At 41.4% G+C, this 26,589-nt stretch overlaps 1 protein-coding gene across 1 annotated transcript in view; it reads right to left on the bottom strand.

The window, feature by feature from the left end:
• Positions 1-26,589, bottom strand: part of KCNB2 (potassium voltage-gated channel subfamily B member 2) — a 383,371-nt gene that overhangs the window by 338,995 nt on the left and 17,787 nt on the right. The window contains exon 2 of the mRNA XM_077492870.1: positions 2,140-2,833. Within this exon, the coding sequence (XP_077348996.1) occupies positions 2,140-2,718 (579 nt within the window). The 5' untranslated portion in view covers positions 2,719-2,833. The remainder of the gene's footprint in view (positions 1-2,139; positions 2,834-26,589) is intronic.

Genomic DNA, 26,589 nt, shown 5'->3' with positions numbered 1-26,589 from the left:
GTGAATCATCTGAATATCCAAGCCACTCTTTCTCCTATCCTGAGGCTCCCCAGGTGCACTGATTCTACCCATGACCAGGGCTAGGGGTCCTTTGCCATGATCCCGGAACCTCTCAGCTGCTGCTGCTCTGCCACTCTGTGCTCTAAGCTTGAAAGTGAGCTTTTTTTTAGGTTATTTTATTAACAAATGCTCTGAATTACTACATTATGAGTCTTGTGGTGCTGATCTCTTACTTTGTGGTTTTACCTTCATTGCAATAGCTGTGTACAAAAGGTCTGCCCAGACACAAAGACACCATGCAACCTTTCCTGATAAGATGGAAATCTTTATTTTTATTTCTATCGGTCTAGACCAGCCAACAGAAAAAAAAAAATACATATTTCCAGCCAGTCATATAAAGGCTAATGTCATTGTAACCAAGCAGACTTACAGTACACAGAATATATACTACATTTTTTAAGGTAAAGTTGACTTTTACAGAGTATTCACATCTGCTATCTAGGGAATGAGTTATGATCTGACAGAGGTAACAAATAGCTTACGAGAGCTTCCATGCATAGGTATTGTTAAATAGTAAAGCAAGAGGATTACATTTGCTTAAAAGTCAAAGTGTATCTATAGCCAATTTATTTGTATTGTTTTGATCGAGTTGTGGAATACTTTAACCTCTGTCAGGTTTAACTGCTGTCAGGGGCTCTGTTAGACAGATTTCCTCTAATTTACTGTCCTGGGGACAACCTTTTTGCTAGACAGGAAATAGTAAATGAAACTCTTCAACAGCAACACAGACAGAAGTTTTAAAGTAATAATAGGAATGCTAGAACCCCTGTAATCTTTTATAGAAAACAGTTTCCCTTTTGCAGACCTGCCCTCACTTCCTCTGTGGTAAAAGGTGGTCCTCAGAACACAAAGTGAGAGAGAATCCAGGATAGCAGTAAAACCTGACAGGAGTTTTAAACCTTCCCCGCTTTATCCAAAAGTAAAAAAAGAATAAAAATGTTTTGGCTATAGATATGATTTAAGTTTTCAGATTGTTTTGGTGCTATAGCAATAAAAAAAGAATATAGCAATAAAATAGCAAATAAAAAAATAATGTAGAATGTCTACAGCACACCCCCCAGAAACATAATTTCCTGCTTGTGTGATTCGCTCACTGATTTTCCTAGAAGTCTGCACTAAGATACAAGTCAGATATCAGGCATCCGCTGCAACAAAAAAATAATTTTTGGTAAGATATTCCCAATAGGAACACTTCTAAAGGAATACAGACCCAGCAATGAGCTTGAACCCTGCAGGTGCACAGCTGATTGGCAATTATGAAATCACTCCCATTAGACTCACTCAGTACAGAGAAACACATAGTAATTTCTTTAGAATATCAAAAAGGTAAGAACCTGCAACAAAGTTTGTTAAAATCCTTGCACTGTACACAGATCACACAGAGGGGAATGTTTTTTTCTCAACAAAAGTTTTTTTTACAATTACCAATTTCTTAATAAAAAAGTTTTAAAAGATACCAAGGTTTTAACATTTATCCATCCTACTTAAGTTCTGCACTAACACTAGTCAATTTTAAATAAGGCAATAATGATGCATTTACTGTATGTGTTTAGACAATACATAGTTTAGTGATGTGTTTACAGCATGAACTAGTTTGGTAACAATCTATTACGCCTGCCCATACATAGTGCCTTTCTTCAAGAAAAAAATGAGCGTTAGCTGGAGCGAGCGTTAGCTGGAGTGGTGCGGGCTAGTTTTAGCGGTGCTTTACCGCTGTTTTAAAATGCATGAAATGTGCCCCAGTGTGAAAGGGGTCTTAGAGCTGAATTAGCTCCCTCAGTAGCCGTGTGAAGCCTCAGTGTGACTCTGAAAGCAGTCCTGAAAATTATTGCCATATACTATAAATTTACAGTTATTTGCTTTAGTATGCCAAAGACCTTTGCTGGCTTAGGTCTGTAATGCCAACATCACTTCAATGATTCCTGTCTAGTAAAAATTCCAGACGTTGTTAACCTTTAAGAATTTATGGTCCATGCAAACACAGTTTTAGCTATGTTGCAGGCTGCATGGGTTGTTTTTGAGTTTTGACCCGAGGATGGAACATCACACAATACTATTAAGTTCAATAATGCACATTACCTTTGCCGCTACTGATGAATTTGGCTTTTCCAGTAAGTCCCAGAGCTTTTTCCGTTTGTCTGGGCAGCATGTATTATCAAACTCTTCCCCTTCCCTCTCTCTTAGGGTCTCAGCTTCTCTTCTTAGCTCCTCATTCATCTGCTCTTTCTTTTGGTGATATCTAGCCTGACAGCATGATTCCAAATAGATTTCATCAATCCCCCAGTAATCAAGCTCCTGGCCAAATGACAATGCACACATCTCCTCCATCATGTGCAATTTCCCCGTCCTATAGAAATTTAAAATGGAAGTAAAAGCTCCTGGATGGCGGTCAAAAAAATATTCATTCTCATTGAGGTTATAGTCATCACAGACTTCTAGGAGAGCTTCATGAGTGTTGCAGTCTCTCAGTTTTCCTAGTCTAGTCCTTGGCAGACGGTCTAAAGTCCTCCATAACACCTCATGATTTAGGCCTCCTACGTTAATTTTCACTCTACGGGAACATGCTTTGCTTCTGATTATCTCCACAGGTTCTGGTGGAAGAGAAAGCGTTGATCTTGAAGACTTTCGGTTCAGCCCAGGCGGAGCTTTTTCTGCCATGTTGTGTAAAACACAGAACTTAGTCAAACTTCTTGAAATAAATAATCATGGGAGATATTGATGAATTTTCATAAACTACAGGAAGGTTTTCAGCAAGATTGTGACCCACTTCAATCTGTAATATACAGAAAATCAAATTAGTCTGACAATGCATCATGTGAATGAACCAAAAAAGAATAGCTATCGGGCATTGTATATTTTATATTGTATATTTTCAAAAATGTGAAAAACGGTTGTAAGTGTTACAAGTTTAACAAAACCAATATTCTTGTACACACTCACCAACCATTGCTTTTGGAAATAAATTTCTATTTTTCTATTTAGCACTTTCTTAGATTAGCAGAATGGAACCTGCTAGTGGATCGCACTTGATTGTCTATGGCTTCAGAATCCTGTGTATACTATCTATCTATCTATCTATCTATCTATCTATCTATCTATCTATCTATCTATCTATCTATCTCTCACACAACTTTAGTAAAGTTTCCAGAAAGAAGCTATCAATGGATAGTGATTAGACTTATCAACAAGAAACCACACAGAAAGTATCTTTAATTACCAGATTAAAAGTGAAATCTGATTGGTTGCTGAGGGTGCTGTGTCATCATTGCAATTTTCAAAGCCTTGTTAAATAAGTCCTTGTGTACACAGTTATATGACCTGCGGCCATCACTACCTAAGAAATAATATATCAATTTTATTGCACCGAGAAAAAGTAAGTGTAACATCTTTTTTAATTTAAGACAAAAAAAAAATGATCCTTCAATATCACTTTAAACTGGACTTGTAGTATGGCTCATTACTGTCTGCATTGTACTACACTGTAGTATGGCTCATATCCGTCTGCTAAGTTGTGAACATGTATTGTTAATATTTGATAAAAATGCATTGGGATGCTTGTTACTATTAGAACAAGATTACACTGAATGTAATTATGCTGATAACAGAAGAGGAAGATTACAGAGTTCTTTGATTCATGATGACATTTCTGATACTTTGTTGCCATAACGTATCTGTTATTTGTAAAATACCATTTTAATGCATTGCCTAAAAAGCAGTATAATAATACAGAATAAGCACAGCTTTAAAATATGTTATCCTAAATGCATTTTCTTGTGGTAATCTAAATAACTAAAAACTATCATAATGGATTTTTTAGAAATGACCTACTGATATCCTCATCTATCTTTAGCAGTTTGGTGATTATGCCTGTTTGTATGACATCAGCTAATCTGATATTCAGGAGAATACAGCCTCTAGTAAGTGACTAGTTACATCAAAGAGGAACAATAAGCTGAAACAATAGTCATGAGACAAACCTTTTCCTTAGTGGCATAATATATAATATTCATATATTAGTCATGCTTGTGCTGGAGTGAAAAGATGGTTTTCTATGAATTGGCAGACAATGGTAACAAATACTGGTTCATTATGAAGAATGATGGCTTCTAGAGAAAAATAATCTTTTAAATGGCCTTCTGTTATTTTTAGCAAACACTTCAAAAACATATTATCCCCTTCCCTCTGGGTGGGTCTTAACACCCATCTGCCACACATATATGTCCATAGGGGTCTGAGATTCTTTGCTGCACCCTCCCAGCACTCTGATCAAGCTGTTTGTGATTGGGAGCCAGCTGGATGAGCTCTCAGTCATGTGATCACTATGAGAGCCAGTTGCATCAATCATCTCCATCTCTTGGCATTAACACCCACTTAAAGGCCTCCAGAAGGAGGCCGGAAGGGGATGTGTATTGCTCACCAGAGCCAACCAATTAGATATTTGTACTCTTTTTTAACTAGTTCTAGTAGTCTTTTCCATGGCAATGTATTCATTTCCAGTTTTTTCATGAAGCTATGGCATTGCATACATGGACAGCATAGTCCTTCATTTTATAGCACTGTTGACCTACATCACTGAGGTCCTGCTTTATATTATTACCAGGTATCCTATCTGCATGAAGTTACTGCCTGCATTTCTGTAGCTCACCATGCTGTATTGCAGAACTGAAAGCTAAAAGTAGACCTAAAACCAAACTAGATAATATTTAGATTCCTAAAGCAGTATGTACAACAAATGGTTTTTGCCGCATTCATGTTAAGAGGGCAGTTTCAGGGAAAAACTTAAATTTTTGTATTGTCGTATGTATTGGTGTATAACACGCACACGCTATTTGCACCCGATTTTCATGGTGAAAAAGTGAGTGTTATACGCCAATAAATACAGTAACTTATTTATTGAATCTCAAGACTGCCAATCTCCTGCAGCCTTTTTTTTCTGCCAAATTCTGTATACATGCACTCTCTCCAGTGTTGGTTGCACATTTTTGGTTTGGACCAAATTTCTGAGCATGACAATGAAGGAACATGCCTGCTTAATGTGTGTTGGCACAGCCACTCGTGGTCTCAACCAGGGGCGTGGATGAATGGGGGACAACATGGGAGCACAGTTGGGAGACAGTTTTCACCCCCTTTACATGGATGGCCTAAACAAGGACCTCCATGGTATGATTACCAGGTTTTTCTTAATAAAATCAGAATATTTGAAAAAATTGAATGTATTTTTGAAATTACATCAACATGTGAAATTGTATATGATATTTTAGGGATTTGTTTTAGCAAAGCTTCCAACTATCCCTGATTTCGAGGGACTCTCCATGATTTGATCTTTTCTCCTCATTTGTCTGATAGGTGTCCCTTGTTTCCATCTCAAAAAGTTTGAAGGAATGAATTTGGGACTCATTTAGACTGTCATACATGAGCCTAGATGTACATTATGTGTCATCTGCAATGTCAGAAAAAGAAATATACTACTGTATATGTGGAAGATAAGATAGGTTTTGGGGTTTATCTGTCATTTGTGACTACTAGAAGGTAATTCAAGTTTACTGTATATCAGTTACATTTTATAAGATTTTGTAGCTCATGTATTTTTTCATCACCAGTTCAGAAGCAACATATTTGCTAATGCATAAATATTTCAGCATTTTACATTGATTCTTAGGGTAAGTATATATAGATTATCAATAAACTTCTTCAAACCGAACTACAGCTAAAAATAGCATTATTCTATTGAATAAATGTACCCACACCAGTAAAAAAAATGAGACATCTTGTTATTCTATTATTTTGTTTTAACTGCCATGTTAGGCAAAGAGAGGCAACACAAAAAAAGTTACTAGTCTGCTGTAGTTAATTCCCATCTGGTAGACTGAAGACATGCTCATTTGGCACCTCTGCAATTCAGAGAACGTCCTGTATTTTTTGACTTAATAAATAAATGTTCTCTGATTGGATATGATAGAGAGAAGGGGTGGATGACATCATGTTCTACTCTCATAGAACTTGCATTTAGTGAAAAAAATTCAACAAATTTTAATAATTGCAGAGTTGCCAAATGAGACATTCCCTGTCTTCAGTGTACCTGGCAGAAATTTGCTGCAGCAGCATCCGGAACAGGACCATGCTTACTGTATGTAGCAAAGACTACTATGCTGAATTTGGGAATTCCCAGCAGCCCGATGGATTTGAAATATCCATAATTACATGTAACCAAGATGGGCCAATGAAGGTTTTGAAAACAGATTATTCCTAGAGTTCAGCTAAATAACCTAAAAAAAAAAAAGAAAAAAAAAGCATTTTATGGTAAGTCAAAATTCCTATTTTCGTAAATGTTTGTTAAGAGAAGAAATTCAGAGACAATCAGGGCATCCAAGAGGAGTCCAACTGAGGGGTGGACAACACAGCTAAGAAAATGTTAACAAACCCACAAAAGACAACAGGTCGAAAAACAAGGGGCAAAAAGTTGCCTGAAGGATCTTAGGCTCGAAGATGAAGCCTGATGCCCCACCTGCAAATGAATGTGAGAACAAAAGTCAAGGTGGCAACCTTGCAAATCTGGGAAACAGTTGCCTGATGTTGAAAATCCCAAGAAAAACCTCAAACAGCTTGCATCACATCCAAAGAATAGTGGGAAATCTCCTTGGGATTTATCAGAGCAGGACAAAAAGATGGAAGTATGATGAACAACCCAAACACAGGTACACAGGTCATGCTTAACTCCACATGGCATTTATAATGGTATCATCAGACAAGGCTCCTAATATGCATTTGTAGCATTTGTGACTCTTTTGCTCCTCTGTGTGTATAAGGTCTAAACTAAAGACAATTTTAATTGTATGCTACTGACAGAATTCACCACTTCTTGGCAACTGCCCAATTTAGAGCACAATACCCCCCAGTTAACAATTGAGCTAATTGTCAACCAGGGGTTAAATCACTGAACAGCATGAGATTAAAATCAACAGTTTAGTTTAGCCCTTAATTCTTTTGAACTATCTCTATGTCCAACAAGAAATAAATAAAAATCTGACATCTGCCATGGGGCTATATCTCCATCTGGCAAGAGTTATCTATACTTAAAGGATAAGTACTTGTTTAGTTAAAAAATAAATCAATATTGACCTATCCCATAGCCTCTCCAGCAATATCTAAATAGGGAACAGTAGCTATATTCTGCAGAACACTCTTATTGTACTGCCCTGCCCAATGTTCTCCAGCTTCGGTGCTTTGTAGGTCTAATACAGTGTTTCTCAACTCCAGTCCTTAAAGCGGAGGTCCATCCTAAAGTGGACCTTCCTCTCATTGGAATCCTCCCCCCCTCCGTCGCCACAATTGGCACCTTTTAGGGGGGAGGGGGGTGCAGGTACCTGTACAGTACAGGTATCTGCACCTACTTCCGGCGTAGATTCTGCAGAAGGTACGCCCCTTTCCGCAGAATCTACGCCCCTTTCCAAAAGTCCCCCGCTGCCTGCTGGGAAACACACGAATCCCAGAGACAGCGGGGACTATCCTTATTGCGCAGCGCGACTCGCGCATGCGCAGTAGGGAAGCGGGAAATTAAGCCGAAAGGCTCCACTTCCTGATTCCCATACCCAAGATGGCGGCGGCAGCACCTGAGAGACGATCAAGAGATCGGCTTCGGGTGCCGACATCGCGGGTGCGCTGGGCGGGTAAGTGTCACTATTTTAAAAGTCAGCAGCTGCAGTATTTGTAGCTGCTGTTTTTTTTTTTTTTTTAAAAACACGGACTCCCGGCGGACTCCCACTTTAAGGCGCCCCAACAGGTCATGTTTTCAGGCTTTCCATTATTATTTTTTTTTACAATCGTTTTTATTAAAAATACGTAAGAAAATTACAGAGTATACCAGTATTAAAGAACATTAATGGATACAAAACCTTTTGGCAATGGTACATTTAGAGTTGAATAAAGGTACACGCACATCTTTCACCCTTGTGCATCTTACAGTTGAACTAGTAGTGCATCCAAATAAAAACATGTGTGGTACATAAAGGTCCCAGAAGAGACCACAAAGAGGTATCCCTGAGAAAATCCAGAAAGAAAAGTGTAAACAACAATAACCAAGAGAAATCAAAGCCTTTGATGCGCAAGCTAAATAACATATCCCAGTCCTTATGGTGTCTATATTGCAGGGGTGCTAAACCGTTAGAGCCAACTCTCCTCTCCACAGTGAGAGGAGACCTCCCTCCGTGCTTCATAATGTTAGAGTAATTCCCAGATTGGGTTAGGGGTTTTCCACCCCCGAGGTAAGTATGAGGGCCGTCCACCCACTCCACTTCCCATCAAATATGTGCATGGAGTCCAGAAGACTATGGTGAATGCGCTCCATTAGTCTGATGGACTCACTGCGGAGAATAACCTGCGACCAGGGCACCGAGGGACCCCTCCAATTCAGTGCTACTGCCCACTGAACGGCACTGAAGAGGGTATGGATCAGCCTTTGTTGTGGGCGGAGAACCCCTGGGAGATCAGCATAGAGAATACACATTTTGTACGTAAGTGTGACAGAGGTACCCGTGATCCTATTGATCAATGTGGAAGTATTAGCCCAATTATGTGCTAAAGCTTTGCACTCCCAGAAGGTGTGCAGGAGTGTGCCCCTGTCCCGACACCCCCTATAACAGGTGTCAGGGACCAGCGGAAACATCCTGTGCAAGCGGTCCAGGGTATAATACCACCTGGTATGAAGCTTAAGGACCGTTTCTTTAGTGGATATGGAGTGTGTACAAGGCTTTCCATTATTTTGCACAGGTGCTTTGATCAAATTCACTGCCTTAGTAATTACCACAGCTGTTTCATCTGAGGGAAATCCTGAAAACATGACCTGTGGGGACACCTTGAGGAGTGGAGCTGAGAAACACTGGTCTTTGGGAGCCTATCCTAAAGATAGGTCTGGAGCATGGATCACTGAGGACAAATGGTGTATCTGTCCAGCAGGGCTGCAGTCTGAAATCTGGGGGTCCTGTACAGCCTATCTGACAGTTCCTCCCCCCCCCACCTTCCCAAAATATCAAAACAATATTTTCACTAAAAATACACTTAGGGCCGGTTCACACTGCGGGCGATGCGAGGCGACACGACTTGCCTCGCCGCGATCTGACAAGTCGTCCCCGTTCTGTACAATGGAACCGTTCTGAGAGGAGCGACTCGAGTCGCTCCGACTCAGAAAAAAGGTTCCTGTACTACTTCTGGGCGACCTCAGGGCGACTTGCATTGACTTCTATACAGAAGTCATTTGCAAATCGCCGCTGAGGTCGCGGCAGGTCGCGGCGAGGCAAGTCGGTGTCGCCTCGCATCGCCCGCAGTGTGAACCGGCCCTTAGGGCTAGTTTACACTTGCTTCAAAACAGGGCTTCGGACATGCTTTGTTAACGCTCTCTGAACGTCAGTTAAAGCTCCTGTCACTAAATAAAATGGTTAGCTTACAGTCCTGTTTATACCTTGCTCTTTGCTTGGTGCTTCGATGAGGCTTTGGTGGAACTTTGATGGGGCTTAGATGAGTCTTTATTGGGGCTCTGGTGGGGCTTCAATGAGGCTTCAGTGGGGCTTCAAGCAAGCTTTGCCACAGACCTTTATGGAGGCCTTGAAGATGCTTTGAAGCATTCACTGCTCTCTGCTCAAAACAGAGGGAAGAACTGAGTGATCTGCATTTTTGATTGCTCAGTTGTCAGTGCAGAGGTGGCTGGGGACCGATGCTGCATTCATCTAGGTGAGTATAAGGTTTTTTTTTGGAAACCCTATACTTCTCTTTTCATTTCATGCAGTATAAATACCCACATTTGATCAGACTCATGCAGTACATCAGAGCCTAGACTAGAGGAGGGAAAATGAGCCAAACAGTTGTACTGCAGTACAAGGTGCATGTTGATAGAAGGAGAGAGCAAAATGACAAATAAGCTCACTGGTCTGCTGCTTTTTCTTTCCACTATCCATAGATATCATTTAAAAAGTTGATTTTGAGGCTTTGCTTCAAAACTGATAAAAAAAGTTCAGATAGGTATAGACACATTTGTACTTCCAATTTTACCTATATAGCTTTACTGGTGATACAACAGCAAATAAACAGAGTAATCACAGCATGTATTGACTGGGATCAGATGTCTACAAGAAAAGCTCAAACTGAATTAAGCAGATCTTAGTTGTATTACACATACACCAAACACACTGAAAACGAATGGTACTACTATCAATGGACATATTAGGAGTACGGTAAAACAAACTTCAACATGTTGTGTTTGCAGAAGGATTTTATATACTCAGGCATCCATTTTTTTTTTTTGCTTTGAGCTGTTATATATTTTACAGATCTTTGCATCATAATATTTAATACTCTTCCTCGTTCTGTACTTAAGAACATCAGCAGCGCTAATTATCTGTTTGTATATATTTGTGACTGAATTACATTTGTACTGCAGCATCCTAGAATGGCACACTTTACCGCTAATGACTAAACCTTTGGCTAAAAGCAATTGCATCCTTGGATGGCAAGAGTCAAGTGTTAATTTTCACTGCATACTTTTTAATCATCATGTGCTCCCAGTACAAGTGGCTAACATCTACATAGTATCCAAAAGACGTTTGTGGGCAGATGCAAGATGGTTCCAGTACAAACTGAAAAGCGCAAATTATGTAAATAGATTCAAATTGTCTTTTTAGAAATGCCAAGAGAAGGCCTTGAGACTGAAGGCTGAACAGATTATAAACTCGTTAGTGTATCATCGTGCATTTCTTCTGACAGTTGATCAATTCTTGGCAGGCATGACTTTGAGCTGAACTGAGATTAATAATGATGCAACCCCCTTGTCTTGCCTTGCTACACTTGTTCTGGATGGCTCTGTAACTTGAGGCTCTTGGATTCACTTTCTATTAAATAAAAATAAAAGTGTACCCATTCCAGAATAGGCAAGTTTGGAAATGTTACAAACAATGCTAAAGAAGTGTCTTAGCGGAAAGTGTGTACAAGAGAAAAGTGTAAAGATGATGACAACGGGAAATGTGTGCAGAATAATGTGAAAGGTATGACAGCAGGCAGTATGCATAGGAGAGGAGTGTGGGGCATATGATAGTAAACAGCGTGGAGTGTGCAGGGTTTAACAGCAGGCAGTATGTGCAGGAGAGGAGTGTGAAAATCATGAAGGTTGCTGTGTGTGCAGAGAAGTAGCGTGGAGGGGTATGATGACTGGCATCATGTACAAGGGAGAAGTGCAAAGGATATAACAACTGGCAGAATGTTCAGTGTTGAGGGCATAATGGTGGCCAGCATGCACAGGAGAGGAATGCAGAGGGATTTAGAGCTGGTAACATGGACAGAAAAGGAGTGCCACGAGTGTTACAGCACCTGGTATATGTGGAACTAGGAATTGAGGTGTTAACGCACATGTGTTGAGAACTAAGCACTGAGGAATCAATGCACATATGCAGGCAATTGGGTGATCAGGTGCTAACTTGAGAATGGGTTGAGAGAGTAATGCATATACACTTAAGAATTGACCCTGAGTGGTTAAGGCAAACATTCTGTGGACTGGGCCCTATGGGTTAAGGCAGGGGTTCTTAACCTCAGTCCTTAAGTACCCCCAACAGGCCATGTTATGGTAATTTCTCTTAGATAAAATAGTTGTCCAAAATACCAAGCTATTGACTCTGATTTAAAGAACCTGTGCAAGATAAAGAAAAACCTGCAAACATGGCCTGTTGGGGGTACTTGAGGACTGAGGTCTAGAACCACTGAGTTAAGGGACATGCCCTGGAGAATGGATTGAGAGGTATTAAAGAGGACTGGAACTCAAAAGTTGAAGATTTGATATGTTATAGAAAACATGTAGAGATATACTCAAGCAACACCCTGAAATATGAACCCTTTGTCCTGAATTCTTCCTAAAAAATAACACAGCACTTTGTGGTAATGGTATTTGAGTGCGCCTAGGCACTCTTGTGAAAACAGCTCCGCGGTTGTAAATCTACAGTGTGCCTCTGACTGCTAGTCTTAGGAGACGTGGAATAAGATGTTGTGATGTCACTACTGTGCTGGTCAATACTGAGGGCTCTGACATGAGGAAGCCAAACCCTGCCTCTACCAAGATGGCAGAAACACAGTGCAGAACAAGACATGATAAGCCAGTATTGGAAAACAATCACCTGCAGGGAGACCACAAACAACACCGAGGGCTAGTCCTTTACCCTCCTCCTTTTTCTTTTTAGTCACTCTTTTTTTCCCCCAGAGTTCAGCTGTCACACATGCGTTACAGACTGGTCAAATTAGAAATGCTCGCTAACCAAACCACTGTTTTTAAAGCAGACTGTTGGACAAGTTACTTTGGTTGGTTGGCAGACTGGTTGGTGAGTTGAGCTGTGGAATGTTCTGTATTTGTCTTTTGTTACAGACTGGTTCTTGAGTGGTTAATGTAACTCTTGGGCCTAATCACTTAACAGCTGGTCTAAAAACAGGCCACTTGTCTCTAGGCACTCACTGCTTGGATACAGGGATGTGAGCGCTGGTGTTAGGAAACAGGGAAATAACCTGTGTGTTCTGGAGGTGGGCAACACGTGCAAGATTGATGTGTGTGCTAGAGATTGTTTGCTGGGGGCAGGACACAGTTGAGAGATCAATGTTTGCTGTGGAAAGGATACAGGGGGGATAAGAGAGAGGAGAGACCTATGTGTGTTTGCTGATAGAAATACACATCTGTAAGCTAGATGGGAGAGGTCAGAGTGATTGTCCTAGGGGTTGGACAGAGGAGAGACTAATATGAGTGCCGGGGTTGAGATCTCACTGGTGGATCAAGATCTGTTCAGCTAAATTCAGTGTAGCACCCTTAAGTATGTGCCACTAAAAGAGTACAGTAGGTAAATGCACGTGCCTGGTTCTAGGATTAAAACCTGAGTCACTGAATCAGGGTTATTAAAGGCCAGGGCTGGATGACTCATCCTGACAGTGACAGCTCTCTGGATCCTCCCCTGATATCTGGAATATTGTAGAATGTTCTTGAACTAGTGGGCGGAGGTGAGGAGGAGCTGTCAGGAATATTTATTGGACCTCAGCCATTCCCCGGAAATTGACTGGAATGGGGAATGAGAAAATCCCATAAATAGACATTTGCCATGCCAGCCGGGGAGTTGGGTGGGAGATGGAGATGGAGTACCTAGGAGAGGCTGTCAGTGGCCCTTGAGAGACCCCTGCTGGGGAGGGGTTTTACCTCGGGTTGGAGCTCTGGATAGCTCCAACCTGGGGGTTATCAGTGCAGAGCAGGGACAACACAAGGGGAGAGAATGTCAGCTGTAACAGTGGTCTCTGAAGACAGCATTGTGCTCAAGTCTTAAGCCGGGTACACACTATTAATTTTTTGAGCGAAAAAAAAAACTGTCAGCTCCGGTCATAGCTGCTGTTCTAACCATGCAAGGTTAGTTTAGCGATCTCCGCCGCTGAGCTGTTGTGTTTCCACAGGGGGATGGCCCCCCCACCAGAACATTACGATCAGCACTCTCTGCCATTGGCTTAGAACGCTGATCGGGTTAAACTGAGTTTTAGGCCGGGTTCACACCACAGCGATGCGGGAACGCCGCGAATCCGCGGCGTTTTCCCGCATCGCACACCTCCCGACGGCAGTTCACACTGCCCTATGCGGACGGCTGGGAGTGTCAATGATATGTTAATGACACCCCCAGATCCGTCCGCATATCGCCGACTCGCACAGGAATCGGATCGCATGGTGTGAACCCCCATGCGATCCGATTCTGTTGCGGACCAAAAAAAGGGTCCCGTGCGAGTTTGCTGCGGGAGCGATGCGAATTCAGCCATACTATCTGTATGGCTGAACTCGCATCACTACGGAGATCGGATGTGATTTGCACTGCAGTGCGGGTGCGAATCACATCCGGATCTCCCCCCGCAGCAGTGTGAACCCAGCCTTAATGATCAGCTTTCCGACAGAAGCTGGTCAGACCAACATACACATGGGCAGAATGTCGGCCATTTTTTTTTTGAACCACAAAATGTCTCCTGATATTCTGCCCATGTTTTAATCCTTGCCCTGGGGAATATCCATGGAAATGTGCCAGTCAGGAATGACTGGGAAAATGTGCCAGTCGAGGAGGACTGGGGAAGCAAGCAGTGAGGTGAGTCGGTATCTTCTGCAGCAGTAGAACTGGGCTCAGGGTCTACAAGAAGGCAAAAGGACATGCTGCTCACTCCATATTGTGCTACTTTATCCACAAAGGAGAGGATGTTCCCAGCCTGTAATGGGCAGGTACTGAATTAACACTAAAGACTGTTAGTTCCCCTGGAGTGGCCAGCAGGAGCTGTACATGTGAACCAAGTTTATACAGGAGGAAGGAAAATGAGGACTTTGTGTAAATAAGGAGGGAGTTGTCCCCTTGTTCATACTGTAGTTCTGGACATTTTTCATGGTGGGCATCTCATAAATTCCCTACCCCATCCAAGTTATCAACCCCTAATGAAGCAACAAAAACAAGCCAGGGACTGTTTTCTGTGTTGGAATGCATGAAGGAAATGCTGTGTGTCTGGCTGTGTAGCAGTGGGGAATCCTAACTCAGCAGCTCCTACGTGGGGTGTGCTACATCAGCAATGGAGAAAGAATCTTGCATGAGAAAGTAGAAGTAACACTATAGTATATAGCCCAGCGAAGGGTAGGATAGGACAGGATTTCACAAAATATCAGTTTTGCTAGTCCCTTTTAAAGCTAATCTCCATGCAGATATAAAGTACACAATTTAATGCAACGCTTTATTCATTAATACATCATTAAATGTAGTCATTAAATGCAAGCTGTGCAGGTACCTCAGTTTAACCCGGCATCAGCCTCTTGAAGTTCCTGTACAGCATACTGGGGATGAAGAATTAGCACAAGGAGCCAGTCATTTGTGCTGCAGTGCTCATGTGCTAATAAGCAACATGCTGTCAGGAGGAGACAGCACACTGACAAAGCTGAAAGGAAATCTCCCAGATAAGATTTAGACAGAAAAAAAAAAACTGACAGGGGTCTTAAACATTTCCTACTTTATCCAAAACTAAAAATACGTTTTGGCTTTATATCCCATTTAACCACTTACAGACCAAGGCATTTTGTGCAATACGGCACTGCGTCGCTTTAACTGACAATTGCGCAGTCGTGCGACACTGTAACCAAACAAAATGGAAGTCCTTTTTTTCCCACAAATAGAGCTTTCTTTTGGTGGTATTTGATCACCTCTGCGGTTTTACAATTTAGAAAAAAAAAAACAATATTTTTTACTTTTTGCTATAATAAGTATCCAGAAAAATATGTCTTCATAAGTTTAGGCCAATATGTATTCTTCTACATATTTTTGATATTTTGAAAAAAAAAATCACAATAAGCGTATATTGATTGGTTTGCACAAAAGTTATAGCGTCTACAAAATTTTTTTTACTAGTAATGGCGGCGATCTGCGATTTTTAGCGGGACTGCGACATTGCAGCAAGCCAACACTTTTGACACTTTTCTTGGACCATTGACATTTATACAGCAATGTTGATTGGTTTGCGCAAAAGTTATAGCGTCTACAAAATTGAGGATATATAATTATGAATTTTTTTTAATTATTATTCATTTTTTTAACTAGTAATGGCAGTGATCAGCAATTTTTAGCGGGACTGCGACATTCAGATGGATCAGACACTTGACACTTTTTTGGGACCAGTGACATTTATACAGCGATCAGTGCTATAAAAATGCACTGATTACTGTATAAATGACACTGGTAGGGAAGGGGTTAACACTGGGGGGGGGGGGTCAAGGGGTTAAATGTGTTCTCTGGGCGGTGTTTCTAACTGTTGGGGAGGGGACTGACTGGGAGTACAGAGAGATCGCTGTTCCTAATCACTAGGAACAGATGATCACTCAGTACTCCCCTGACAGAATGGGGATCTGTTTGTTTACATTGACAGATCTCCGATCTGGCTTTCTGTGGAGCGATCGCAGGTGGCTGGTGGACATCGCGGTCGCCGGCCATGCACAACCGCTCCCCCGCCATGCAGCGGGCTCGCACGCTTGCTATAGCTGTTAAAGGGGCCGCCGTACTGGTACCGCGATTCGCAGGATCGAGCTGACCTGCCACAATATAATGACAGGGGCTGGTCTGCAAGTGGTTAAAGCATATGTGGAAGAGTACCTATAATAATATTTTTTAAAAATCCATCCTCGCCCTCTCTATTAATTTAGAGGCATCAAAACTCATTTAACAAAACTGAAGGTGCAATACACAACGTGGAAAGTCAGCGATCAAGTTCCCATAGCAACAAAAGTGTTAAGACATCCTTTTAAATTTTGCGCATTTACTCTATACCCCCACAATTACAGCTTATAGGGGGGCACAGGTGCATGTGCAAAGTAAACCCATTGCATGGAGATGTGAATTCTGCTTTCTGAATTCTATGGACTCCTGTATGCCAGGTGGCATTGGAAGGTGAGTTTTCTTTATTCTAAAATGCTAGAGAGGGCCAGGGTGGGGCATATTTATTTTAAGTAAACGTGCACCTTAAATAACAAAAGCCAAAGTGAGAAATACAAATTCAGATTTGCTTTCTTAATGATCATTTAATGAAGAGAGTTTCTACATATTATTGACAATGAACAGAAAGAGGTGTTTGGATCAGGGGCGTAGATAAGGGAGGGTCAGGGGTGTTCAAGGGCCAAAATGAAATGCATGGCGTCCTTGCTCTGCAGCCACACATGTCACCAGCGACAGGCAGCACTGCAGTCAGTGGCACACAGTGTAATAATGTCGCTGCAGCAAGTGTAATAGATCATTAGTGGATGACGTATGTGGTACAGAAAACGTGTGCTCCCTGTGCGTTTCCGCACTGCATTGCAATCACACTGTGTTTTTGATCTGCTGCAGGTGTCAATTCAAAGTTAACAACTGCCCAAAAGAAGGTCAGAAATGCAGTGTTTGTCTGAACCAGATCACATGGTTGGTTTTCAAAAAAAGGTGCCTTCACTTCTTTGGTGCGATGTGGTGTGATTTAGCCCATTCATAATGGGCTCAAATCACACCACTCAAAATCGCATTTGAATTGCACAGGAATGCGGTGCAGTTCCTGTGTGATTTACATGAAAACTATAGTGTGAAACCAGGCTTTCTCTGTTGATTTCTGAGCAATCAATTTTAATTAATTTTGAATGGGCTCAAATCGCACCAAAGTCATGCATGCACCTATTTTGGAACCGCACTGCTACAGGTTTGCATGGTCGTTTTGTGAATGCGATCTGGTGCAGGCAAATACACTGAGTTTTTAAACCTTAGCTTGGGCTGGCATTAAAGTGGTTGTAAACCCTTTACAACCACTTTTTGCTACAGGTAAGCCTATAATAAGGCTTACCTGTAGCTACCCCAGAGATCCCTTTTAGCAGAATGGGCCAAACGTCCGTGCCGTTGCTTCAGCTAGTGTGCTGTCACCGGCGGTTCCCATGCGCATGTGCGGGAGTGTCGTCATTGCGGTTCCGGCCATTCACAGCGCCGGAGCTCGCGATACCTAGAAGCAACTCCTGGAGCGATGTCGCCGGCTGTAACGTTGTACGAGGACTGCTGCGGGGGCTTTGAACTAAGGTAAGTAATTCATAATGAGCTAGTATGCTATGCATACTAGCTCATTATGTCTTTGTCTTGCAGTTTTTATTTTTTGGGGGGTTTACAACCACTTTAAGATAGCACTGACACCCACTGCAGATTGCAAGGGGGGGTGTGATTTGAATGAGGTGCATGAAACGTGCATGGATTGAGGGTTTCCCGCATTGTAGTGTACCTCCGCAAATCTCCTAAGCAGTAGTGTGTTTTCCTCTGCCAGTGCAGGAACGTGTGAAATTATACACCCGCTTAGATGTGAACCTAGCCTAAAGAAAAGTCAGTGTATTCAAAGCTAGTAATTTTTCAGTTGATTGTTTTTTTTTATTTTTTTATTCTGTGATTAATTGAAAATGAAACTAATGTGAACACAGTGAGTGTGCTGCCTTCCTAAAGATGGTGCCCTTTGTACCTGCTCAGTAAGATTGGCTTTCTTATTATACATCACGGGACACAGAGCTATAGTAGTTACTATGTGGTTAATAGGCCACCTTTAGGTGATGGACACTGGCACCCCCAAGACAAAAAAGTGCACTCCCTATATAACCCCTCCTGGGAGTTCCTCAGTTTTTTTTCCAGTGTCTAAGGTGTTGGTCACGAATGAAGATGTGCTGTGCTGAGCTGCACTGGAGCAATCCTTGCTGGGGCTAGCCATGCAGATCGGATCCATTCAAAGTGTCTTTTTGGCTGAATTGAATGGTACCCGGGCCTCGTATCCGAAGCCTGTAATGCTTCTCTTTTAAACAGCTCCAGGATAGTGGGTTTCCTCAAGGATCCCCAGCTCCTGAAGGTTTGTTAACGGAACTCACAGCGAAGGGTGAAGATCTTTTGGTTTACCACAGAAAACCCTGCAGCGGGAAAGGTAAGTGGAATTTTCTAAGAAATTTTGATGAATGTCTCCTTTTAATTAGTAAGTGTTGTCATGCCTGTTTCACCACTGGGGGCTGTATTGAGCACTTACATCTCATGCTGCTTCCCAGAGAGCATGTTGTCTCCAGGAAGCAGCAGTTCTTCCTCCTCCGGCCAGTAGCAAGACCTCTTGTAAGCCTGGGGGGGGGGGGTCCCTCTTCCCATCAGAGGTCCCCATGTGCATTTTTTTTCTTCATCCTGTGGTAGGCAGTGCAGTCCCCCTTTTTTTTAATCTGTAAAACTTAAAAAAGTCAGAGAGTGTTCGGTCTGACACAACATGGTGCTCATTGCACCATAATAGCCAACCTTACTGAGGAGGCGCAAAGGGCACCATCTCCTTGTAGGTAGGCAGCACACTCACTTTGCAACTATTGAGTTTGGACACTAATAGTGGACAATAGCCAACAGCATTCATAAAAACTGGAAGAAGGAGAAAACTGAAATAAGGTTCGATTTTCTATAGGACCTGATAAAATACAATTAGGATGGGATTGCTTACTAGGGGCAACACAAATAGTTTTTCCTTTTTCCAGTCTTTATAATTTTGGTGCAATTTATTTTATTTAAAAATACTATTACTTAGTACCTGCTTTTGAACAACACCAGAACAAAAATGTATCTATGGCCCTTGTTTGGATAGCCCACAGAGTTTACGGTTGAGTCTCGTGCAGACCATATAGAAAAAGGAAATACAATCCTCAGACTAAAAGAACAACCGAGACACTGGTATAGCCTCCTTCAATCAGACAACTGATTAAATGCTTTTTTTTTGGCATTTATTTTTAAAGATCCCTCCCCTCATTAATTTTGACCTTTCCAATTGTCTCTGAACTTCTGCTCAGTCCAACCTCATTTCTGTCCTAATTAATCATGAGAGTAAAGGCACAGTTGGGCTGTCTTTATCCCATGAGTCACTGTCATGGAACTGATTTAAAAAAAAAAATACTGACTATCCATAAAGATATAGCTCTGAATATATAAAGATTACCGACAAGGTGTGTGGTGATACTGGATGTAGGCCAAGGGTCTGCCTTTGACATTTGTAAAGTTTTTCTAGAGATACTGATCAGTTTTCCAGGACAAAAAAGATTGCACTTACTTGGAAGAAGTAAAAAAGAGGAACATTTTTAGAATGAGTAGAACAGCCAACGCAAAAAACAATCTGGCATCTATAAAAAGGATTGGAAATACACTTTCCTAATTTACTTGAAACATTTCAATAACTAAGCAAAAATGAAGGTAATGAAGAGTTGTAATACACCCGAGTGCTTGAATTAAAAAACACTGTCACCTGGAAATGAAAAAAATAAGACCCCATGCACATTGGGCATGTAAAACTGTGCTTTTTTTAGGGTGTTTGACTTTTCTATGTCTCTATATGCCCGTCTATGTTATCCTATGTGTCCATGTGCACATAGGATCCTTTCACACTGGCTTTCCGATCAGGTACACATGTCCGTTTTTAAGGCGGACCTGATCGGACACTATATTCACCCCTATGGGGCACCGGAAGTCAGCGCTGACACCCCCTGCTATCCGATCTGATCCTGTCCGCCAAATCCAGACAGATGGTGGTCCTATTTTCCATTTGTCTGGCGGATTCGATTCGACGGGATCGGATAAATATGGACAGACAGGACTCGGACAGATCCGCTTCAGCACAGTGAGCGGACACGGACCTGTCATCCGTCTGCTCAGTGGGGATCAGCGGATTGATCCCCGCCAAACTAGCAGAGTCTGCCAAATGGATCCGCTCGGTGTAAAAGGAGCCATAGATATTTGCAGGTGATTGAAGTCGATTAGGAAATTTTAAGGACGTTTTACTTTTTTTCTGCCTCTATACGCTCCTCTATGTTAGCCTTTGTGTCCCTGCACACTTATGCCATGTACACACGACCGAACTTTGATGGACTGAATTCCGTCTGACTTTTCGACTGACTTCTTTCGCCGAATCGGACTTGTCTACACACAATCACACCAAAGTCCGATGGATTAGACCGGGATGACCTACAACCAGACTAGAATAAGGAAGTTCATAACCAGTAGCGAATAATTGCCCTAGCGTCAGTTTTCGTCCGTTAGACTATCATACAGACAAACTGATTTTTTGACCGGAATCGAGTCAGTCGGAAACATTTGAAACATGTCCTAAATCTAAAGTCCGTCTGATTTTTTTACAGCAAAGGTCCGATGAAGCCCACGCACGGTCGAATTGTCCGATGGATTCGTTCCGTCGGACCTTTGCTGTCGAAAAGTCCGGCTGCACGTACATGGCATTAGGTGTTTACAGGTGATTAGAGGTAGGAAAAAAAAACATCACTTGCACAGGAGAGAAGTGTTTTGGCAGAAAACACACCCAAAATGCCTAAGAGGGATGGGAGAATGGCTCGGCCCGAGCATGAGCTTCCCTGTTACCAAGCTAAGCAGGGCAATAACTTCTCCGCAGGATGTAGAAACCTTGCAAAAAGATATGAACAAATTAATGGGGTGGGCAACTACATGGCAAATGAGGTTCAGTGTAGAAAAATAATGCATTTGGGTGGCAAAAATATGAATGCAATCTATACACTGGAGGGAGAACTTCTGTGGGAATCTAGGATGGAAAAGGACCTGGGGGTCCTAGTAGATGATAGGCTCAGCAATGGCATGTGATGCCAAGCTGCTGCTAACAAAGCAAACATAATATTGGCATGCATTAAAAAGGGGATCAACTCTAGAGATAAAATTATAATTCTCCCACTCTACAAGACTCTGGTCCGGCCGCACCTAGAGTATGCTGTCCAGTTCTGGGCACCAGTCCTCAGGAAGGATGTACTGGAAATGGAACGAGTACAAAGGGCAACAAAGCTAATAAAAGGTCTGGAGGATATTAGTTATGAGAAAAGGTTGCAAACACTAAACTTATTCTCTCTGGAGATATGAGAGGGGATATGATTTCAATTTACAAATTTTCTAAATACCGTACTGATGACCCCACAATAGGGATAAAACTTTTTTGCGGAAGGGAGTTTAACAAGACACGTGGCCACGTCGAGGGTTCTTTACTGTAAGAGTGGAAAGGACGTGGAATTCCCTTTCACATGTCGTGGTTACCGCGGGGGGGGGGGAGTGGGGGCACTGATAGTTTAAAAAAACTATTAGATAAGCACCTGAATGACTGCAACATTCAGGGATATACAATGTAATACTGACATATAATTACACACATAGGTTGGACTTGATGGACTTTTTTCAACCTCATCTACTATGTAACTATGTAACAGCTCTTATAAAGGCAAGGGCTCTCACCCACCTCAATACAAATTTCAGGCTGCTTTTATCTCCTGTGCCGGAGAACTTGTCAGAAGTTATCATGCTGATAACAGAAGAACCCAGCAGCAGAAAGACATGGGACTTAGGGCTTTGGAGAGAGATAAGAAAACACTGCAGATATAAGGTCAAATTGTATGAGTTGGGCTTCAGGGTGGATTTGGTTTAAATCACTAAAAGGGTTTGATTTAAATCAACTCAATTGAAATCATCATTTTTAAAGAACAGCCATCATCTCTGTCCTGCAGCAGCTCCTCTTCTGACCCGCTGTTGAATCACTGACAGTCCCATTCACTTTATGGGATGGCTGGCGATGCCGCAGTGACAACAAGGAGAGGGACGTGGCGGCAGAAGGTGAGTGGATGCCGCTAACAGGCACTGCCATGATGGATCTAAAAAGACAGGTGCTCTTTAAATGTAAGGACTTATTTTTTTTTCTGGTAGTTGAAATCTTTAATATTTGCAAACAAAATGAAGGTTCCCTATTTAGAATAATAAACAGTCAGGTTAGTAAAACAGCGATAGCAGAACTGATTCAATCATACAGTTTATTGTGTACGTAGATTTATAAAACAATTTGATAAAATTTCATGCTGAAAAAAAAATTATTAATGTATTTTAAATAGAAAACTATCTTTAGATACATTTTTACTCCAAAAGCATTTTATTAAAATTTTGATAAAAAATAAAATAAAAATAATTTTTTTTTTTTTTTTTTTAAATCATTGATTTATATCCACCCTGTCAGGTTTACGTCCACTTTAATTAATATTATGGCCAATGGCTTGAATGAACACCCAAATGCTTGACACGCCTAAGCAAAACACCAGTGTACATGAGGCCTTTGTGAACCATGTTATGAAAAAAATATTATAGTCCAATTTAACTTTTAGTTTAAATCAGCTAAATGAATTCCAGGAGCATCAAAATAAAATGTTTGCAAAGCTTTGTTTCCATTACAAAAAAGTCACAGCTTGGGTAACGTATTTACACACACATAAACAGTCCTTCTTTGCAGCATGCTGACAGGGGACAGGCTTTTCTACTGTTTGATTTGTTGTGCTTTGTTAAGAAAATAAACTGTTATGCCGTGTACACGCGATCGGAATTCCGGCCAGAAAAAGACAGATGAGAGCTTTTCATCGGAAAATGCAACTGTGTTTATGCTCCATAGGAATTTAGCTGTCCGAATTTCCGCCAGCCAAAAGTTGATAGCATGTTCTCAATTTTCCCGACGGAAAAACTTTCTATCGGAAATCCCGATCGTGTGTATGCAATTCCGACATGCCAAAAATCATGCATGCTTAGATTCAACTACGAGACGGAAGCTATTGGCTACTGGCTATTGAACTTTCCTTTTCTAATCCTGTTGTACATGTTGTACGTCACCGTGTTCTAAACGATCGGAATGTGGTGTGACCATGTGTAGGTAATACAGCTTGAGCGGAATTCCGTCAGGAAAACCATCAGAGCTTTTTCCGACGAGAATTCCGATCGTGTGTACACGGCATAAGGCTTCATGTACACTAGCCTACATTTACTGTGGCAAAATGTAAAACATGCTGTGCGTTTTTGCAGTGTTTTGTGTTTTCTTGTGGCCGGCAGTCAAATGGGCCCTATCCTGTATGCGATTCTTCTGCGTTCAGGAGAGGGAGGTTGAAGCTCACCTAAACATGGCAGCTCCCAAACGCTGCTAAAAGCCTGTGTGTACATTGAAAAACAAGCTTTTATGGAGTTGAGTTTAGGAGCTTTGGCAAAAAAAATTGCTAAAATCTCCTAAACTCAAGTTTATGAGCTGCCAGTGTAGGCTAGTGTACATGAAACCTAATGCACTTACACACGATCGGCTTTTCCGATGGGAAATGTTGGATGTGAGCTTCTTTTCGGAAAGTCCGACCGTGTGTATGCTCCATCAGACAATTGTTGTCGGACTTTCTGCCAACAAATGTTGGCTAGCATGTTCTCAAATTTTGCCACCAACAAATGTGTGTTGTTGGACTTTCCGATCTTGTGTACGCAAGTCTGTCGGACAAAGGTTCGTGACGCGGCAAATTATAAAATCTCCAAATGCAGCACACAATTCTCTTCTTTAATGGGATAATAATGAAGCTGCTTTGCTGGTGATACTGATGTAGTTATTGCAAATGAATTTTTTTCTAGTGATATCAAGAATAATATTAGAATAATAGTATTTTTTTTTACATTTTATTTATGCATTAAAGAAATAGAAAAAATTAGACATGCTATCTGCCAATAGAACTTAACCAAAAAGTGCATTCTATGCATCCAAAAATATAGAAACAATACCAAATCAAATCATTATTTAACCAAAAAAATAATGTCAAAGCAATAACTCCAAGGCCAATAATAAATAACACATTATCTCCTCCGATTCTAAAACATGTCTGGTTGACGAATGGCCGTTTAGAAACAAACTGAAAAGTATGAAATGAAAAACGCGGCAAGAAAAGCGCGAATCAACACTCACCAAACTTCTACTAACACAAAATTAGCAGAAGGAGCCCAAAGGGTGGCACAAAGAGCTGAAAAACCATGTAGTGCGTCTAGTACGCCACTACATTTGTAATTGTTGGACAACATTTGTGTGACCGTGTGTATGCAAGAGTTTGAGCCAACACCCTTCGGACAAAATTCCACGGATTTGTTGTCGGAAAGTCCAATCGTGTGTATGGGGCTTTTGCCTTTCTACACTTTTTGTTTTTTTCTTGTGGAATGTATTTAGATGACTTAAATTGAAAGTTCAGCCATTTAGCTTTCATTAAACCGATTCTGTTACTAAAAATAAAATACTGAATTAAATCTGTCCCTGAAGGAAGGCAATTGTCACCTAAAGTCTCACAAGAAACCAGCACTTCTGAAAGTGTCAGATTCTTGGTACCCTGCTATGCTCAGTGGTTCCTCCTGATGACCCCTACGTTACTAGTATATCTTATAGTGATGTAGGATCAGTGGAAGGAACCATTAAACCCAACAGGGGATCAGGACATTGACACTCCCAGAAGTGTTGGTTTTTGAAAAGACTTCAGCTTGATGCATTATAGCAACATGGGCAGTAGGGGAAGAAAGTATTTATTTTCTTCTTCATAGGGACAGCTTTTAACTTTTGACTTCATTTAAAGCCAAAACTTTCATGTTTAGTTTTTGATAAAGTGGGAGATCTGAACCGTGACCTCTAAACTGCGTTCCGGGGAACAGATTCAGGCCTTTGCTTGCCTTTATCTGGCTCTTGGGGCACTATTACATCCACTGACACAAACAATGGGGCACTGTTCCTTCCACTGATACCAATGATGGGGCATTACTTCATCCACTGGCACAAACAATGGGGCACTGTTCCTCCCACTGATACCAATGATGGGGCACTACTTCATCCACTGACACAAACAATGGGGCACTGTTCCTTCCACTGATACCAATGATGGGGCTCTACTTCATCCACTGACACAAACAATGGGGCACTGTTCCTCCTACTGATACCAATGATGGGGCACTACTTCCTCCACTGACACCAACGGTGGGGCACTGTTCCTCCCTCTAACACCAATGATGGGGCACTGTTCCCTTTTGTTCACAATTAGATAAGTGCTATGTGTGCAAATAACGGTCACCAATAGCATCAGTCATATCAACAACACATAGCACACTAGCAAGTGCTATTTATTTTTGTAACTAGACCTTTTTTTGCATTGGTGACTATTACCAACAGCATCATCCCCAATATTACCATACGCAACAACCTACAATACAGATATATATTTATATGAGAAAATCTTACAGATACAATTTTTTAAAGCTGAACTAAAGAAAGAGGCAAAGGTTGCCATCAGTGGTCACAGGATGTTTGAATAACTGAAGACAAAATGGGTTGGTCTTCACTTTGAAATTAAATTTTTACATAGTTTAGTGAATGAGGTAAAGCTCTGCTGACTGCCATCATCCAATCAGGTGCAAGAAAAAATACTGTTTATTAAATTTGCTTGCACATGATTGGGTATTATTTGAAACGTGAATGTTCACCGCATTTACTAAGCTAAGGAAATTCCTTTGCAAAGTGAACAGCCTATTGCCTTTAGTAAATCAATCCCAAAGACTAGTAAACCCCTTCAAAAGTCTATAGTGCTGTCCAATGCTGGCTACAAAAAGAACAAATAACATGATACTTCTAAAAGTGCATTCAGTCTGTCTATGTGCTTAGTACTAATCCTGTAATCTGACTGGTGACATAAATAGTGACAAAAGATGAAAAAGCATCATCCTTCATGTTTGCCTAGAATAGCATGATCTTCAGATACAGTCCTGGCAAGATTGCTTCCATTTTTAAAACTACTGGATACCGGCCAGGTTTATGGAGTCTTTGCCCAATGTTCCAGGAGGTCCAAGAGTAATGTAAAACTCTTGTTGGCAATCACTAATTAAAGGAATGCTGGACACAGCTGGCTGGCCATACAGTTATTGCTGTTACAAAGGACTTGTTTAAAAAACTTTTTAAAGTGTTACTAAACCCACAACAGTAAAATCAGTCTGCATATGCAGTAAAGCATGCTTGTTATACTCACTGTGGAACCTAAGGGGTTAATCCTCTGCATTGTGTAAAAAGGCTGCTCGATCCTGTCTTCTCTGATCCTACCCTTCTTCCACATTCCCCCAACCATCTCCTTATAGAACAAAGCCTTGGGGC

This window comes from Lithobates pipiens, unplaced genomic scaffold (assembly GCF_037356315.1).
Source record: "Lithobates pipiens isolate NorthernLeopardFrog02 unplaced genomic scaffold, aLitPip1_a1.2 Scaffold_19, whole genome shotgun sequence".
NCBI classification, from domain to species: domain Eukaryota; kingdom Metazoa; phylum Chordata; class Amphibia; order Anura; family Ranidae; genus Lithobates; species Lithobates pipiens.
Note: the sequence above shows the minus strand (reverse complement) of the source record. Positions and strands in the feature narration are given on the sequence as shown.